The sequence below is a fragment of the Coturnix japonica genome, chromosome 3 (genome assembly GCF_054131305.1).
Source record: "Coturnix japonica strain WE chromosome 3, WE-NBRP24, whole genome shotgun sequence".
NCBI lineage: Eukaryota > Metazoa > Chordata > Aves > Galliformes > Phasianidae > Coturnix > Coturnix japonica.
The window spans coordinates 85253739-85273205 of NC_140665.1; the positions used below are offsets into that span (position 1 = coordinate 85253739).

Here is a 19467-nt window from a genome sequence, read left to right on the forward strand (position 1 = left end):
CTTACAGTGTAAATGGGTGGGAAGAGTAATACAGATTTCTATCTAATGAAAAGGTGTTTGAGTACACACTGGTAACCTTGTACTAGAGAATTAAATTGAAATAGAAATATATTTAGTGTTGGAACTCACTACACTATCACAAAATACCTCTAGTTTTATATAAAATGTCAGTGAAGAAATAACTCTCTGCAATCCTTTCAATAACTTGTTTGAATTTTCTTTGACATCTGCAAAATCCTCATTCTTAACATGTGAGTTTGTCTTCATTTTATCGAACTTTTTTATTATTATTATTCTCAGGCAATATGCCACAGCTGAGTCCTGAGTTATTCTCAAGGAAATGGCTTTGAGAAGACAACAGTGTCTACATAGGATGAGAATGTGAACTAAGAACACAGAGATGCAGTGCATTTTATCAAGTGTCTTTTGTCTACAGAAAGACTGAAAAGTATTTATCTGTAGAACAGAATAGTAAAATTGCTTTTCCTTGTTCCCAATCTCTAGACTTCTTTTTTCTTTTCATTCTTCTTACTCCCAACTAAAATTTCTCTGTTTTATCTGAAGCTTCCAAACATTCTTTTGTGGCTTCTCCTAGCTATTTAAAATAGAGCATAAAATATTTATTATGTGAAGACACTTGCATTTGCCATTACTTAGGAAAAGGGTAACATGGGATAAGGACCTGGAGGGAAGAGGGTCCCAAGGAAGCTGGTGGGTATTCAAGGACCATCTCCTCCATGCTTGGAAGCAGCACATCCTGAGAAAAAGGAAGTCTGGCAAGAATGCCTGCAGGCCTCCATGGATTAGCAAGGAGCTCCTGGACTTAATTAAGTACAAAAAGGAAGTCCATATGGTGCAGAAGCAGGAACGGGTTACCTGGGAAGACTACTAAGTAGATGTTCAAGCAGCCAGAGCTCAGGTTAGGAAAGCTAAAATCCACATAGAATTAAATCTAGCTAATGACATAAGGAAAACAAGAAGAAATTCTACAAGCATATCAATGATAAAAGGCGAGGGAGGATGTGGACCCTCTCTGGAAAGAAACTGCTGTAGGTGAAGATCGGGTTTGAGACCATCTTAAAAAACCTGAAGGTTCACAAATCCTTGGGATTCGACAAGATCCATCCATGGGTTCTGAGGGAACTGCTGGATGAAGTTACCAGGCTGCTGTCCCTCATTTCTGAAAGGTCATGGCAATCTGGTGAGGCTTCCATTAATTGGAAATGGGGAAACATAACCCCTATTTTCAAGAAGGGGAAAAAAAGAAAAGGAAGATCCAAGAAAGTACAGGCCAATCAGTCTCACCTCTGTTCCTGGCAAGATCATTGAACTGATGCTCCTGAAGGACCTGCTAAGGGACATGGAAAATAAAGATGAGTTGATTGGTGGTCAACAACTTGGCTTCATCAGTGGCAAGTCATGCCTTACAAACTTGGTGGCCTTTTATGGTGGAGAAATAGAACTGACACTGTCTAACTGGTCTTGTGCAAAGCATTTCACTCTGTTCTGCATGACATCCTGGTCAACCAACTGAAGAATAATAGATTTCATGGATGGACCACTCACTGCATAAGAAACTGACTGGATGGTCACACTCAGAGAGCTGTGGTCAACAGTTCATTGTCCAAGTGGAGATAGGTAGTAAATGGCATCCCTCAGGTATTGGTTTAGGGATTGGGATTGGTGCTTTTTAACGTCTTTGTAGGTGAGGGTGGAGTGCACTCTCAGCAAATTTACAGATGACACCAAGTTGAGTGGTGCAGTTGATGCTCTAGAGGGGAAGGGATGCCACCCAGAGAGAACTGAACAGACTTGAGAGGTGGGACTATGCCAGCTTCATGAAGTTCAACAAGGCTAAGTTCAAGATCCTGCACCTGGGTCAAGCAATCCCAAGCACAGGAACAGGGTGGGCAGAAAATGGCTTGAAAGCAGCTCTGAGGAGAAGGATTTGGGAGTGTCAGTTGATGAAAGACTCAACATGAGCTTGCAGCCCAGAATGCCAACCATATCCTGGAATGCATCAAGAGAAGCATGACCAGCAGGTCATGGGAGGTGATTCTGCCCCTCTGCTCTGCTCTCATGAGACCCAACCTGAAGTACTGTTTCCAGTTCTAGTTTCTAGGGTGGTGAATTTATGTCTGTGATTAGTGGATTAATACAATCTAGTATAGTGAACTAAAATTTTGACTTAAATTGCTTAAATTGCAGCAAGTTGCCTGGATCATTCCTGTCATCAGTGGTAAAATGCAGCCTTCTGCAGCAGGTGTTTCATCCCATCTTGAGAAAAGTATTTTTGATAGGAGAGAGTATATGTTTCTTTTATATTGACTGTGGATAGAGCCTGCTGTAGTAGATCTTTGGCCTTATAGTAGATCTTTTGGAAAGCTCAGTTTGTCCATATCAATGGTAAGGAGGACTCCATCGAAAGACAATACATTTTCACTATGAATCATGCTTAAAAGGCTTTTATTTCTGGAAAAGAAGACATGTTAGGTGGAAGATTGGCAGCCACAATTACAGTCTTGTTTAATTCATAGAAAATAATCTAAGACTTAATTCTCTTTTTCTTTTCAGTTTCAATATGGAACCCAGTTATGATTTTCTACATATTTATGAAGGGGAGGATTCCAACAGTCCTCTAATTGGCAGTTTTCAAGGCTCACAGGCTCCTGAAAGAATAGAGAGCAGCGGTAACAGTCTGTTTCTGGCTTTTCGCAGTGATGCTTCTGTTGGAATGTCAGGATTTGCTATTGACTATAAAGGTATTGTTCTCATCCTAATCTGTGGTAACATATGAAAAGCAAGAAGTGTTAACTCGGATTTACTAAGACTCAAATCTATTTAATTCAAGATGTACTCATATTGAACTGTCAGATACCCCTTTATATTGACACAAGTTCTAAAATTAGTTTTCTGTAAATGTGTTGAGGAGCACAGAAGCCCTCTTTCATGAAATCTTTCACATTACTGTGTGCATTTTCAGATTCCAGAAAAAAAAATAAAAATAAAAATAGGAGATGCACATAAAAAGTAGCATTTGCAAAAGAATTGTCTCACTGAACTGCAAGACATGACTGCTGCTGTTTCTTTGCTGATGCATACCAGTGCAGTTTCCTTTTCACAGTGCTTTAAAATCAGCATTTGAGTAACCATTGCAGGAGACCCTTTGCAGAATAGAATAGGTTATATTTTCTTTTAATTAAAGACATACACATAAACACACAAGTTAAAAGCTGTCTTGTTTCTGGTCCAGATGCTGTCTTTGACTTAAATGTCATCTCTGCACAGATTCAGTCAAGCTGTTTTTCATGAGCAAAGATGCTGCCTCAGCTTCTTATTCTTGACAATGGAAGTAAAATATATAATGTACATGTCAAAAAAGTTAGAACAAAAAACCAAAACAAAACACTGAAGAGAATAGAAATGACAATGAAGCAGAAGGAGATTAAAAACAAATGTTACATAATATTTATTCTGCATCTTTTATCCATTGCTACACGTTATCCTGAGTATTGGCAAGCCTTTTCTTCCCAAAGCAGTTATCACACTGCCATAGATTATGAAATTCTCATGTATTTTTCCCTATCTAAACTTAAAGAAAAAAATATATTTTTAAATATGAAATGTCTTGTTCTGTAAGTCCTGGCCTACAAAGATAGAAAATTGAAAGTTGAGCAGAAGGAGATTAAGAGATAAAAGAAACTCTCTACTAACATAGATAAAGCACACTAAGTACTTCCATATTCTAGCTTGACGTGTATTTTCTGTTCACAGCATAGTCTGATTTTCTTGTCTTTATGCAGTCAGAATGGAAGAAAAAGAAAATACGTTGTCAAAACAACATATTTTGAGAAGTTGTTATAATAAATAAGCAGTTTCTGCATAATCCTTCTTCACTATAATTATGTTAATTAATATTTTATTTTAAAATGTATCTAATTTCATTTCTGCTTATTGACATCCAGAATGGCTTTTGGAAAATTTCCTTTGAGTGATTTATTTTTTAAAACTATCTATATTAACATTTAATAAAGGAAAGAGGCACGGTGTAAATTCTGACAATGAATTGCACCCTTGAACATTTCAGTAAAAAGACTTTGCATTCCATTTGTACTAGGTTCATCCCTCGCTCCTAGTGTTCAGTTATTTTTATCAAAAATATTTTTATCAAAATATTTTTTCAGAAGTTATCCGACATATTTTTCATAGGTTTTAAAGTAACTGAGTTGTATTTAAGTCACTGTTAACAAAATGTATGACATCAATAGTATAATAATACTGATATTTTGTTTTCATTTATTTACTTATAACATTCTTCCCCTTAATCCTACCATTTTTAAGATCATCTCAATCATACTCTTTAAACAGTTGTTTGTAATATATAATTTTTTCTCCTTTCTCTTTTCTTTGTATCTTAATATGGCGTATGAATGAAAAAACACTGTTAACATCAATGTCAGCACTCACTTTGATTTAAGGATTTCATATCCTTAAGTAACTTCTGTGTTTACTTCATTACCCTCCAAGCTCCAGGTATTAGACCTTCTTAAGTATGAGAAATAAATTAAGAACACATTTTAAAATTTTTAGTTATTCCATAGTATGACAGCTTTCTAACCAGACCTTACTGATACCAAGTATGCCATTTTGTTTTCATAGCATTAAGGTGTAGATTCTAGAAATTAAATTAGCTTCTGCACTGCTATACTGCATGGAAGATTTATTTTTATTCACTTTAACAGAAAAACCACGGGAAGCTTGTTTTGATCCTGGAAACATCATGAATGGAACAAGAACTGGAACAGACTTTAAGCTTGGTTCAACTATTACTTACCAGTGTGACTCTGGATATAAAATTGTTGATCCTTCAACTATTACATGTGTAATTGGTGCAGATGGAAAGCCAGCATGGAACAGAGCACTGCCATCTTGTAATGGTATCTACTGTTATTTTACCATTTCTCTTGTCTCCACAGTGTTACCAAGAGTGCATTACATGTCTTTTTGGACAAGGTACAGTGGCTTGTGCAGTTATTTGGGGGATAGAATTATAGATACATTGATGGTTGTGTATAGCAGAGAAAGATAAAACCTAATGCACATTCTTACTTAATGTCCTTCCATCATGGGCACGAAGGTACAGAAGACATTACATACAGAGATATATATACATACATTCACACATACACACATCCATGTATAATCTAAACTTGTCTTTTAAGATGCAAGCAGAATATTTACAAAATTATGGATTATGTCAACTTAAGGATGTGATCATTTCAGCTGCAATAGAATTAATCATCTTCACAGTAGATAACATGGTGCTGTTATAGATTTCTTATGAAAATAATATTGTTAACATTCTGATGTTTTAGTTATTACTGGGCAGTGTTTGCACTAAGTCAGTGACTTGTACTTCTTATACTGCCTACCAGAAAGGAGTCTGGGCATGCAGAGAAAGCAGGGAAGGGACATGACAAGAAGAGCTGGCTCAACCATATGAAAGAGATTTTCCACAAAATATGGAATCAACCACATTCAACTATAAAAACTAGGGGAGCTGGCTGAGGAGGCTGTTTCTCAGAGACTGGGCATTGGTTGGCTAGTGGGGAGCAATTGCATTGTGCATCACTCATTTCATTTATTATTTTATTTTTTTCTTCTTCTTTCTTTTTGTTTCCTTTTCTTTATTTATTCATCTTTCTTCTTTTCCTCTTTTTCTTTCTTATTAATCTGTCCTTATTTCAACACATGAGTGTCTCACTCCAATTTAGGAGGGAGGCAAGGTTCTTTTTGATATGTTATGCCCAGCATGAGATTAAGAAGAAAAAACATTCAAATGTTGATCCGACCAGTTTATTAGAAATAATTGTGGACAGCTGAGGGGATGAGGAAGGGAGAGCGGTGAATGTCATAATTAGGGTGATGGGTACAGGAAAGTGGGCAATAGAATAGTTGGAAAAGGGCAAGAATTGTGTAAAAGTGGGGAATAGTCACCACCTGGATGCAGCAGTGTCCCGTTGCACGTAGTTTCATTGGTCCAGGGCAAAAGAGGCACAGGGGAGAGCAGCAGCAGAGTGGCGAGCCGAAAACAGCATATTGGTGGAAAGGAGCAGCGGGGTCTCATGGAGTAGTGAGGTCTCACAAAGTAGCGAGGTCTCACGAAGCAGAGTCTCGATCAGTAGGCCCAGGAGAGTCTGTTGGTGGCAGTAGGAGGACAACTGAGGAATCTGAGGTCAGAAAAACCAAAAAGTTCTTCAGCATGCAGGCGTTTACATAGTGAGGCAACTGATGTCAGAAAACCTAATTTTGTGGTTCATCCATGCTCTTTTTTCCAGCCTACGAGACATTCCTGGTCAGAGTCATGTGAGTACCTCAGTGATTGCCATCTTCCTTGAGATAAGCCCACACAAAAAGACCACTTTAGGGCCATTCATCTGCTACTTATCTCTCTCTAGTTGCCCCTGGACTTGTCCATCTGTTACCCTCTGACAAAGGATTTCTCATCCCCTGCCCAGGGCTCGTCCTTCTGAGTGTCTCAGAGAAAGGGATTTCTGGAACTTTTGTCAGGACTTGCCTGAACTTGTCCATTTCAGCAAACTTTTGAGGCAATAGTATAAAAAGCATGGCCTCTTACAATGAGTACTTGCATTCTTCAGTTTTGTCCACTATCCCACTGCGGGTGGGAGGAGTGAACAGACGGTTGTGTTAGCTGCCTGCTGGATTAAACCACAAAAAGGAAAAGGCATGGAGGCTGTGGAATTATTTTGTAAGCAAAACAGAAAAACATCAATAGAGAACCCAGAATAATGAAGAAGTATGCAACTTTATTTTCAAGCATTTTAGACAAGAGAAATAGGTTAATAGCTGGAAACTAAGCAGAATTTCCTACAAGAAATGAAATTACTTTTACTATTTATGTAATTCTGATTGTATACCTATCATTACTGTATATGCCTATCATTAGTATATATTTTTATTATTACTATTACACCTATAACTAATTAGTATTATTATGCACTTGAATTACATAGTATCAGTTTGTGTGGATTTTGATTTAACACCTGCAGTTGTGGCTCTGAGAATACAAATAGGTCTTATTTGCCTTTAGTAGCATCAGCTGGGATCTCCACTTACACCCTCTCCTTAAAGGCATAGGAGACCTTATTAAACTCAGTGCTAGGACTTCACACTCTGACTGACCTGTGTTATATGTACTAGGCTTATATTCTGTTCTTTTTTCTGTCTTCCGGATGGTCTAAACTAATGCTGTAGTGGTCTTCTGGATCTCACCCTGTACATATCAGCACTGAAGGTGGAAGGGACCTCTTAATGTCACCTAATCCAACCCCCTTGCTCAAGCAGGTTTATCTAAAGCAGGTTGCCAAGCACTATATCCAGTTAGGTTTTAAATATCTAGATGGATGGAGATTCGACAGTTTTCTGGTTAATCTGTGTTAGCATTAGATTATACAAAATATAAAACAGCATTTGCTTGTGTTCAGACAGAGCATCATGTACATTTGAACTTAGAAAAGCTGTTTTCCGTCCTTGGCACTACTGTTGGTGGGCACTAATAGGAGTCTGGTTCTTCCTTCATCATCATTCTCTCAATTCAGGTATTTCTACAGTTTGATGGGATTTCTTCAAGGTTCCTTTTTGCTAAGATAAGCAACCTTAGGTCTGTTAGCATTTCCTGCATCTCCTGGACCAATCATTTCTCTAGCTTTTCAATTGAATTTCTCCATTAAGTCCATGTATTTATGGTATTGAGGTGCCCAGAACTGGACACAGCACTGAAAATGTGGCCTCATCAGTGCTCAACAGAGAGGAAAGAGTGCTTATGTTAAGTGGCAAATGCTCTACTTAGTGCTCTCCCCAAGAGGCTGATCGACACATTTTCCCTGAGTGCACACTGCTGGATCTTGTTCAGCTCTTTGTCCACCAGGGTCCCAGCCTATACTGGAGCTTCCCGTTATTCTTCCCTCAGTGCATGATATGGCATTTCTTTTTGTTCAGTTTCACAAGATTCCTGTCTGCTCAGTTCTCCAGTCTATCCAAGTGCTCCTGGGAGGCAGTGCAACCACATAGTGCATCAGTCACTCCTCTCAATTATTTTTTATTTTTTTATTTTATTTATTTATTTATTTTTGCCTGCAAATATCCCGAACATATTCTGTGCTTCATTGTTCAGATCATTAATGCAGATGTTACCGGCCTCGTATCAGTCCCTGGAAGTATAGCACTAGTTACTAGTCTCCAGGTGGATTTTTTTGCCACAGTTCCCATCCTCTGGGTCTCACTGTTTGAACTGTTTTCAATCCACCTCACTGTCCATGTATCTAGCCTTTAACTGGTTAGCTTGTCTATGAGGATGTTATGGCAAACTGTTCAAAGTGTTACTGAAGGTAAACTACATCCACTGTTTTCCCCTCATCCAAGCTAGTCACCTCTCATTAGAAAGCCATCATGTTGGTTAAGTATGAATTCCCCGTTGTAAATCCATGCTGAGTATCCCTGATTGCCTTGTCTTTCACATGTCTGGAAATGGTTTATAAGATTAATCTTGCCATGATCTTCCCAGGGATTGAGGGTGAAGCTAATCAAATTCCCTGGAGAGTCCTTCTTTCATTTCTTGAAGATAGAACTACATTTGCTTTTTTTCAGTCTTCAGAGACCTCTCCTGATTTTCATGACATTTCAGTAATAATTGAGAGGGGCCTTCCAGTGACATCCTTCAGTTTTCTCAGCACTTGTGGGAGCAGTCTTAACAGTCCTGATGAACTTATATTTGTCCAGTTTAAGTATTCCCTAACCTTGTCTTCCGAAATGGTAATAAAAACACTGAACTGTAATGTAGAGCAACAACAAAAAAAAATAACCTGTGATTCCTCTCCTGAATTTTTATACTTTTCTTATTTCTTGTTTAACTAAAAAAATCACATTTACATATCAATGTTTATTTTGCTTAATTTTATAACCAGAATATGTTAGGGATTAGGCATATGTGAGGGAACTGATAGGTCATGGCCTGAACTGATGATTGAGCACCTAGTAAAGGGGTATGGCTGGCTCAGGAAGCACAGGTACAATTTACACATGCTTCCCACCTGACCAGAAAGCATTGACCCAGGGTCCTGTCCCCTTCCTGGGTTCATTTAATGGCTAGCCGCTGATGGGAGAATATCTCCTGGATGAAGGCTGTTTCCTTAGAAGTGTTCCATAGCTAGAGACCCTTATCACCAGCTGGATGAGTCAAGTTGTTGTTGTTGTTGTTGTTTACTACATATGTGATTTTAGGTATTCCTAACGATGTTTTGCCTGGTATTGTGAAGAACTTGTCAGAAGCAGTTTCAGTGCTTCATAGGCTAAACAACATCCTATTTATTAAGAAAGAATTTGCTGTTAAAATAATTTATTACAATAGTATATAAGAGATAAAATTAAAAATTAAGGGAAATATGTATATTTAGATTTGAATAGATTTGAATCCTTTGTTTTTTACACTTAACTGAAGTTCTGCGTTGGACAGAAGGATCTCCTAAAATACCAGTATTTTAGCAAAATAGACAGCTATGTCTTATACAGCACTCTTTTTAAGGATTGTACCATAGATAACTAAAACATAACATTTATTTAACGTTGGTTTTCAACCTAATTAAATAATCCTGAACTGTCTTGACAACTAATCCTTTTGATTTCTTAGAATTGTTCTCTGTTTCTATGGTGTAAATACTGAAGCAAAGGTTAGAAGATGAATTAGTTATGCATAGTTCTGAGACATAACATCAACTTTCTGCCTCAGTGAATAAAATTCTTATTCCATGGTGACAACTGGGGTATTGTGATGTCTATTTTAAATTTTATTGTTATGTCTAAAGAAACAGAAATTAAAAAGTGAATGATCAGATATATCTTGATGTTCTTATATCTAAGTGAAACTATAAACTGGAAAATATGCAGCCCAAATTGTTTAACTTAAATTAGTATCACATAGGAATCTACTATTTGTATCTTTACAAAAATAATCAATATCAAATATGCAGCATTGCATATGCAGTAATAATATTCTAAAATGTTCTTAAAGAAGGGAAATTACTGTACTAAATTGAATTGATTATACTGAAAAGATGGAAAAGAGTTTTGTTATGCATACTGAAAGCAAGATTGTTTAAATATTTCGTTTGACTATTAGATGATATATCCTTTTATATTCTCTATATGTTCTGATAAGGAAAAAAAAAAAAAACAACCCAAAAATATATTTTCTTTCTGGTTTGAGCTTGCTCTTGCATTTGAGGTAGGCACTGTAATGGTTTAGATCATGGATGTCCAACCTTTTGGCTTGCCTGGGCCTCCCCCTTGAAGAGAAACTGTCTTGGGCCTCAAATACAAACGTCACTCTGAAAGTAATGCCTCCTTTTATTTCTGTGGAAACTAAATGCAAGAACGCAACAACACTATTTGATAGAGCAAATTCTCAGTTACAAAATGTTGTCTTTTGACATAGTCATCACTCTTAACTCTGAGCTTTCACCAACAGTGAACAAGAGCCTGCATGCTGCCCTCATTAAAAATCTACAGCAGTGGAGGTGAGCCACTGTTGCTATCACTGCTGCAGAAATGCACAACCCCCTCCCTTACTATAGTCACAGCCACTGCTTGGTCTTCATAAATGTTCAGAAAGCATTGATGGATGTCAGTGGGTGTATTTTTTTCTGCATGGAGGAATCAATTTCCACACCTTTGCTTTATACTTGCTTCCATGTCAGATGGCATTCTGTCATACTGCCCCTCTGCTGGCACCTGTCCTGTGACAACAAATGGAACGGAATATTGCCAGGAGGTTCAACCTCTATTGCAATACCACCTCTGATTTTCTGGGCCAACATAATAAACTAGGAGGCATTATTTTAAGAACAACCCTCGTAAAATATATGATATAACTCAGGTATATAAGTAAGAAAACATATTTTAATCTTTAATATTTTTTTTATTTGAACAAAAAGCAGCAAAAAAACTAGTGGGATATGTGGCCTTGTTTTTGTGAAACGAATGCATCAGTACTGGGTTTGATGTCAGTGGCTGCAATTCTCAGTGAGTTCTCAAAGTGTTTGTCAGGGATTTTTAATGAAATGTTCTTCTGTGCTTCAGCCTTGAAAATAGTCACAAATGTACTTAGTGTCAAAAAATGATGACATGAATAAGGTGCAGTTGTGAAGTGTGGAATGTTTTTTCTCTGATAAAACAGTGCTTGTAAAAGGCACAGTCAGATTTCTGAATTGAATATCTGATTCCTACTCTATACACTCAGTTTGAAAATACCAGGTAATATACTTATGTTGACCGAAAACGGAGCTGAAATACACCAAAAAAAAAAGGATGACTTTTTCTTTTTTCAGTCTTGAACCATGTTCTCAAATTCCTTTGTCAAAACAAAAAGCAAGGCTGCATATTTTTTGCTTTTTTACTCTCTAGCCAATGAATCGAAATGCATACAATTACTTCTAGAACTCGAGTCAGCTCAGCACTGTGCTCTTCCTATGTCCTTGTTGCATCCCAGACAGTGTTAATAATGCATTGATGTTTGACTACTGATGTGCAATTGTTGTGCTCTTGGGGCTGGGCCAGTCTGCTTGGTGGGCAGAGCATCAGTGAGGGGCAGATGGCATGGGGGAGATGCCAGGCCTTGTTGACAAGGTGCATGTGGCCTGTAGGCAACAGGTTGGACATGTCTAGATTAGATCAAAACTACTGAAATGATTATGAAGTGTTGTGTACTGTTTAATCCTGACCAATGGATGAGAAAGCAAAAGTCACCATAGTAGCAGCTATGTTAATTATACTTAAATCAAGATTTCCTAAGGATAGTTGCCAGTAATGTGAAATAATTAACTGCGGGATCCTGATTCAAATTCTGTGTGGTTGGGGAAAATTATGCAAGCTAACTTCATTGTAAGTACTGAGAAAGATCATCTCCATCTCTTAGTATTTACTTGAAGTTTTTTTAAGGAAACAGGTTAACATATCTATGTATTTCTCTGAGACCCAAGGAGACTGCACTACACCACTTACATATGCAGTAGTAACTACTACTGTATTTTTTAAATTCAACATTTTAACTCTAATTTTAAAGCAATTTTTATAAAAATTCTATTCTTGAAAAGAGCGATTAAATCAGTCTTTATATGAGAAACAAGCAAAAAGCACTGAGTTGTTGCTTTCTAATGTAGGTTTTCTTTCATTTTCAGATTGAATTAATATAGGTAGGATGTAATTCATGTCACTTTTTTTTTTCTGTTTTCTTTCCAGCACCATGTGGAGGACAGTACACAGGATCAGAGGGGGTGGTTCTATCACCAAGTTATCCTCATAATTATACTGCTGGACAGACTTGCCATTATTCAATAACAGTACCTAAAGAATTTGGTAAGAATATATTCTACTGACTTAGCAATCACTAATTATTGTTCTAGAGTTCAGATGTCCTTTATTTGAAACAGTGACTCTAGATTTGAAATATGTTGTAGACTGGGTATCGAAAAGATAAAGGGTTCTCAACAAATAAATTGTTTCTAGAATTTTCACGTTAATTTCTCCCTTGGGTAATCAGTAGACTTCAACTAAGCAGGCAGTGGCCAAAAATATGTTACACAGGAGATACTTGCAATAACTAGTGTCAAATAATAGTAGTTTGTATTGTATTTAAAATGTATTTTAGTGTTGTATCATAACATCAAACAAAAAAACAACTGACTCCATGTATCATATAAATTTGCTTATGAATGTTTTAGGGATGGAAGTAACAATATCTTTGCAATTTGTATTACAGAAATGTTTAAAAATGGTTTTCTTTATTTTAGCTTTGACTTTCCTTTAAGAAAAAGTGAAATTTGATAGAGTTGTCTCATCCCATTCAGTGGGTTGTGAGTAAAGTGAATCTTTGGAATCTCCTGAATAGGGCACTCCCTGCTCAACAGCGGTCTCCAGAGCAATGGCTACCAATTGAAATGAGTAAAAGGTTGAGAGAAAAAAGAGGAAGAGAGTAAACGAAAGAATGAGACAAAGAAAAGAGATCAGTCTAAGGAGTTCTAGCATTGGCCCGCTAGAGTCAGAGAAGGGATGGGAAGGGGTGTGAGTGCTTGTCCAGAGGTCAAGGTAAACAGCAAAATGCATACAGAAAAAAAAAATCAGGAATTCTTTTTTGCCTGCTGTGTTTGCAGATGTGCTGATACAATGTTGTAAACAAGTAAGTTCACAATAACAAGTTTATCAAAAATAAGTTTGTCACAAAAACTTTCAAATGGGAAGGTTGACAGACCTGTTTTTGGATGAAGATAAGTGTTTGATTTGTTTTTGTTTTTAGAATTTTATAGGATGTGAGAAAATAACCAGAAAGTTGTTGTAAGACACAAAAGGGTTCATCTCAGTCATTTAGGTTCTTGGGGCAGTGCTCCAAAGGAAATGTTAGTAGATCTTATTGGCAAATTTATCTGATCGTAGACTTGATTGTACAGTGTTCTTGATCACGTGTTCTAAGTGAAGGAGGACATTCTTCCAGAAGTAAAAGAATAAGTGGAAATAGTCACAAGCTGAGCACAGCAAATTCCAACTGGACATAAAGAAAATATTCTTCATCATGGTAGTGACTAAAGTAAAGGTAGATTGAATAAGATTAGGATTCTCAAGTTTTGTCAGTTTTCAAAACTTTATCAGAAAAAGGCTTCAACAATTCTGACCTGCCTTCTAAGTTAGCCCTGCTTTTAAAAATTAGGAGGCTGGAAAACATGGTTTAAGAAAAAAAAATAAAATTTAAACTTTACAAAATGGCTAGAAAGTACTGTCTGATACAAGCTGTACGTAAAATAATACATAAGTGCTGCATCAAAGTTCTGTGATTTTTTTTTTTATTTTTATTTTCTTTTTAGAGAGAATCTGGAATAGGAGTAACTTTAAAGCAGGTTCCTCCTTTATCAAGGAAGTATGGATAGCTGTTGTGATGAAATAACATTCTTATTGGTTTCATTTTACTAGTTAATGACTTCATGTTTGTATTGCTGACTGATACTTGAATTCATTTGATATTCACTAATATTTACAACCATTTGATATTTACTAATAAAAAATGTTGGATAATTATTTGATTTATTTTTTAATGCACTTAAAATTGCATCAAATTGAATGTAGCAATATGTCAAGAACAGTAATGCACTGTTGTTTTTACTACTTGGTCAGTGTTCGTGTTTGTTTTAATAAAATGAGTTTAACAAAAAGATACAAAAACAGCCAATTCAATGTTTAAACTATCTTCCTCATACTAATGGTGGTTAAGCAGCTAATCCTGTGTGACGGTAGATGCTCACAAATAATTGCTAAGGTTGTTAATAAGATTGTTAAAATTATAATCCTTTTTCAATTTTATTTTATTTTATTTTTATAATTTATATAGGTAGTTATGCCATAAGGAATAAGACTTTATTCCCAAAAGCACACTTTCTATTCAAAAGAATGTTTTAGTGGGTTTTTTTTGTTTGTTTCTTTGTTTGTTTTGTTTGTTTAAAATATAAGAAAATACTGAAGAGCATATTAGATTCATACCACTGAAGATTAAAGCAACATTTTATAATGATAGATAATATTAAGCTTTTCACCTTGCCTGAAATTTGGAGGAATCTAGTGATAACTAACACAAGCAATAATATCCAATTACATTTGAGTTTTAAAAATAAATCTTCTCTGACGTTCTCTCTCTTTCTCACTCTCTTCTTTATTTTTTAATATAGTTGTGTTTGGACAATTTGCCTATTTCCAAACAGCTCTGAATGATGTGGCAGAATTATTTGATGGAGATAACTCTCAATCTCGACTTCTTAGTTCACTGTCTGGATCCCACTCAGGTAAGAAATAAGGAAAAGAACATATGATTCTTGCACAGTTTTTCTGGAAGAAAGAATTTATGAGAACATTATGAATTTCATTTGGGAATATAATAATAAAGTCAGTAGAAGAAGATCTCACGGGAATTGGATGAGCTGTCTAAGACTTTGGAATATGGCATTCTTCTGAAACATATGTTTTAGGCAAGAATTGATCACTAGGATGGCTGGAGAAATAATTGAATGAAATATTCTGATCTTTCTGTAAGAGGCCCTACTCCATGATACAGTTGTTCTCTGCCCCCAAACATTGACGTTTTCAAAATGTCTAATTTGAACACAAATAACTTGGATTCACAGAATACAATTATCTGAACTCAAACATGCACTTAGACAAAAAGGAGTACCTGTTCTGTTTAGGTAACTATACCCAAATTTTGACCTCATGAAATGATAATTGAACTTACACAGATTTCAGCATGGCCAAAATTTCTGTCTCTACGTATTTAATGATGACATTCTTTTCGAGGTGATAATATAAAAATACTTCTGCAGAGGCGTATGTAGTTTGAGGAGCTACAATAAATGATTTAGTGGCTTGTGGTAGCAATGATTATGGGGTGATGGTTGGACTGGATGATCTTGTAGGTCCTTTCCAACCTTGAGATTTTATGATTCTATGATTTTTTTAACTTTTTTTTTTTTTTTTTTTTTTTTTTGTAATACAAATCTAATATTTAGAGAATTTCTATATAGTTTTAAGATTTTCGTTGCTTCTTGATATTCTCTGTGAGTAATTAGGAAAATTCTCCCTTTTAAGTGAATATATAGTTAAAGGAACATATCTATTCAATTTATAGGAAAGATTTTATTATTTGAAAAATTCAGCTCATCCTTTTCTTGTAGTGAATCTTGCTATTTACTTTCAAATTTATGTATTTACTGGTAATATTTCAACAGAAAAATGCATTTACTTATAAATTTTAAAATTTGAGAGAACTCATTTAGGCACCCAATTTTACTGCATTATACACATTTTTAAAAAGTCAAAATTAATGTATATATCCACAGCAGACATTTGAAAATAATTGAAGGTAGTTTAAACTTGTTATTTGTACTTTTTCTTCATGACATGTGATTTACATTGGTTTAGGATTGGATTCTGTTAACTGAAATCAGTAGAGCTGCAATAATATAAAATAATCATCAGTCTTATTTGGACAACTCTTTGAGATATATTTACTAAATTATCATTCATTTCAGTATCTCAAAATTGGTGTTGATATAACCCAACACAAATAAAACATTTGTCATTTGTAATGGCATCTCTACAGTGTAAAAGTAATTCAATTATTTACGTAGTGCTTCATTAGTGAGCATTTATCATGACTAGAGGCATATAGAGAAGGAGAGAAACAAAGAATATTAAACATCTTTATTAATTGTCAATTCAGTATGTGAAATTTGAAATGATTTTAAAAAATTATTACTGTAATTTAATATGTGGCCATATTTTTATTGAAGCAACTGTATAAAGAGTCATAAATTCATTCTCTCTCTTGTTAGTTTTAGTTTTTAAATGATAGACATCACATAAGTATCTGTTGTTACACCTTTAAAATCCTTTTCATTGTTTAATGTGTTTTGGAAATTGAAGTAAGCTGTCAGTAACAGAAAAATTTGACCAAAACTTTTTCTAATGATTTTATCTCCTACTGGCAATGACAGACAGCAGAACAAATAGTTTGTAGATCTACTTTCAAGAGTTGCAATAAATGTCAGAAAGTTTGTTAGTGAATGATAAAGTCTTTTTAATCATATCAATTTTTAAACCTTGAATAGTAAATTTCATTTTGTGCATTCTGACTTACATTTTCTTTAAAGGAAAAAGAAAATATAAACTGTATTAACAGTGTATTTGTTTACATAGTAAAGAGTTAGAATTTGTTTCTATTTCACCTCATTTCTTTTGTTTCCCTTCATAGGAGAGACATTGCCTTTGGCAACATCTAATCAAATTCTTTTGCGATTCAGTGCTAAGAGTGGAGCATCAGCAAGGGGGTTCCATTTTGTTTACCAAGGTAATTTATGTCTTCTGTTGGTGGAAGATACTGGTACAAGTCTTTCCAAGTATATATAATTCTGAAAACTTAGATCTTAGATTCTTAGATCTTATTTGTTTGAACACAAGTGTAGTCCTAACCTTTTTCCAGACATCGGGAACTTCTTCTGAACCAGTGAGAATAGACTGGCTTCATAATGGCAGTAACCTTATGGTTAATCCTCTCTGGTACCATGGATTTGAGTATGGTCTAGGCTTTCTCAGGAATCCATTGTGTGTTGTTCCCTTAACTGCTGTCATGTTGTCCCTCTCCGGTTTATAGGAGGGAGAGTAGTTTCTTTCATATATGTATACCCGGCATGAGATTAAGAAACACTAGTTCAAATATTGGTCTGACCAGTTTATTACAATTCTTAATCAGGAAGATGGGGAAGGGGAGGACAAACACTATTATGATGTAGGGTGATGAGGAAGGGCAGGCAGACAATAGTAAAGATGGGAAATAGTAGCAAGGAGTCTTTGCAGGAAGCAAGAGGGAGATAGTCACCACCATGGATCCAGAGTGGTTTTATAGTTCAGTCGTTGATATTCAGTAGTGGTGGGTAGTCACACGATGTTCTGTTGACGATGACAGTGACCACAGTGACAATTTCCAGTGGTAGTGACAACTTATAGGTCCAAAGTGGTCGAGTCAGCTTTCTTTGAAGTGATAGCTCGAATCCAAAGTGTTTGAGTCAGGTCTCTTTGGAATGGCAACTTCTGGCTCTGGGATCTTAGCAGAAACTCCTTTGTTCCCATCTTCCAGGCCTTGCCAGAAGATAAGAGGGAGCAGGGATGCCCACCTGCATCCTTTCACAAGACACGATGGTATCATTCCCTAATTTTCCCATACTGAGATGAGGCTATTTTGTCACAGGACAGATCTTCTACTAGCACTTCCTGAGCACTCTCTTCTGGAGGCAGACAGCTCTGGAGGAAGGTGTTTGCAAATGTCCACAAAGTGATGTTGATTGTCACATGGTAGCATCCATCACTTGCCTCCTCTATAAATCAGTGAGAGTCTTATCATGAGAAATACCTCAGGAAGCAAGCGTTGAGCCAGAAAACAAAGAAGGGTTCTCACACATATCAGACTACACACACAGCACATGATACGAACTCTGAAGACAATCTTTTCTGTATAATTTATCACTTAAGCTGTTCAACTCTCCTTAAGCATCAACTTAACCATATTAGCATACCTATGGACATTTCCTCTAAAGTCCCTTGCTGGCTTTTGCTGCCCCTGGGCTTAGATTTTCCCCCTTTTTTAATTTTATTTATTTATTTATTTATTTATTTATTTATTTTCCCCCAAGTATCTGAGAAATGCTGTAATTAAACTGATTATTAAACCTATGTAAGTTACAGCCTGGTCAAAATTTCTGTCTTTGCATATTTAATGACTATGTTCATTTCAAGGGGATAATATAAAAAATATTTTTGCACAGCTGTATATTTTTGTTGTTGGTTCTTTGTTTTGTTATACAGACCTAGTATTTAGGAGAGTTTCAATGTAATTTAAAGAGTTTCATTACTCTTTGATATTGATATTCTCTGAGTAATTGGGGAAATTCTCTCTGTTAAAGGAATATATAGTTAAAGGAACATAGCTATTCCTGGTTTATTGCCAGTTCTTGCTTCCATTTTTGGTGTGCTCCTTTTTTGTATTTAAATATTTTGGAAAGTTACATTGGTTTTCTGAGTTAATTCCGACTCTTCCCTCTCAATGGGATCATTTGTTCCTAGCCACTCATATCTCTCTAAAAATATCACTAGTGTTTTGAGGAAAGTTCACATATTCAATTAGTGTTTATGCAGAAGTCTGCTCACTTCAATTACAACATTCTACTAATTTCTCACCTTCATCTTGTGTGGTTCGTACAGCCTACAATGCCATCTGTATGCACATACCTGAACAGCTTACCTTCATTTGTGCGTGGCTAGCCAGGTTGTAGTTATTTATCTGTCTACTAGAAGTACCTAATAAATCTAGCCAGTATTTTACTTGACTAAAATTAGTAGGGACAAGACTATAGAACTGTTTTTCATGAAAGCACTATGACATATTGTATATATATATATATATCTTCCAACAGTATTGTGTTAGATGTAATTAACTAGATTGCTGTGCTCCAGATGGGGCGCATATTTTGTCTATGTTAAGAACAAGAGATGAAAGAGAAAATATGCCACTGGCTCGCATATTAAATGAACACTGGAAATCTGACCTACAAATGTTAATTGCACGTTAGAGTGTAATGAATACTTAAAAATACAACCAGTGAATTTTCTACACAGTACCTGGTTTATATTCAGACATTATTATAACAGACACAGAAAATAGGTCCTGTGGTTAGGATGAAGAGATCTGTGGTTTCTAAAGACTGAAAAACAGAAAGTTAATTAAACAGAAGGTAAATTGTATGCATTTGCACTTGATTTTTGTGCCAGGAAACAGTTTTCCCATCCAATTTTGGTTACAGTATT

At 35.7% G+C, this 19467-nt stretch overlaps 1 protein-coding gene across 5 annotated transcripts in view; it reads left to right on the forward strand.

Annotated features, from left to right (window-relative positions):
- CSMD1 (CUB and Sushi multiple domains 1) overlaps positions 1-19467 on the forward strand; it is an 883639-nt gene that overhangs the window by 753697 nt on the left and 110475 nt on the right. For all 5 annotated transcript variants that reach the window (XR_014944901.1, XR_014944902.1, XM_015859302.3 and 2 more), the window contains exons 29-33: positions 2575-2762; positions 4743-4937; positions 12313-12429; positions 14784-14897; positions 16862-16957. Coding sequence is in view for 3 of the 5 variants with exons in the window: in XM_015859302.3 (XP_015714788.2) it covers positions 2575-2762; positions 4743-4937; positions 12313-12429; positions 14784-14897; positions 16862-16957 (710 nt within the window). In the remaining 2 variants the exon portion in view is untranslated. The remainder of the gene's footprint in view (positions 1-2574; positions 2763-4742; positions 4938-12312; positions 12430-14783; positions 14898-16861; positions 16958-19467) is intronic.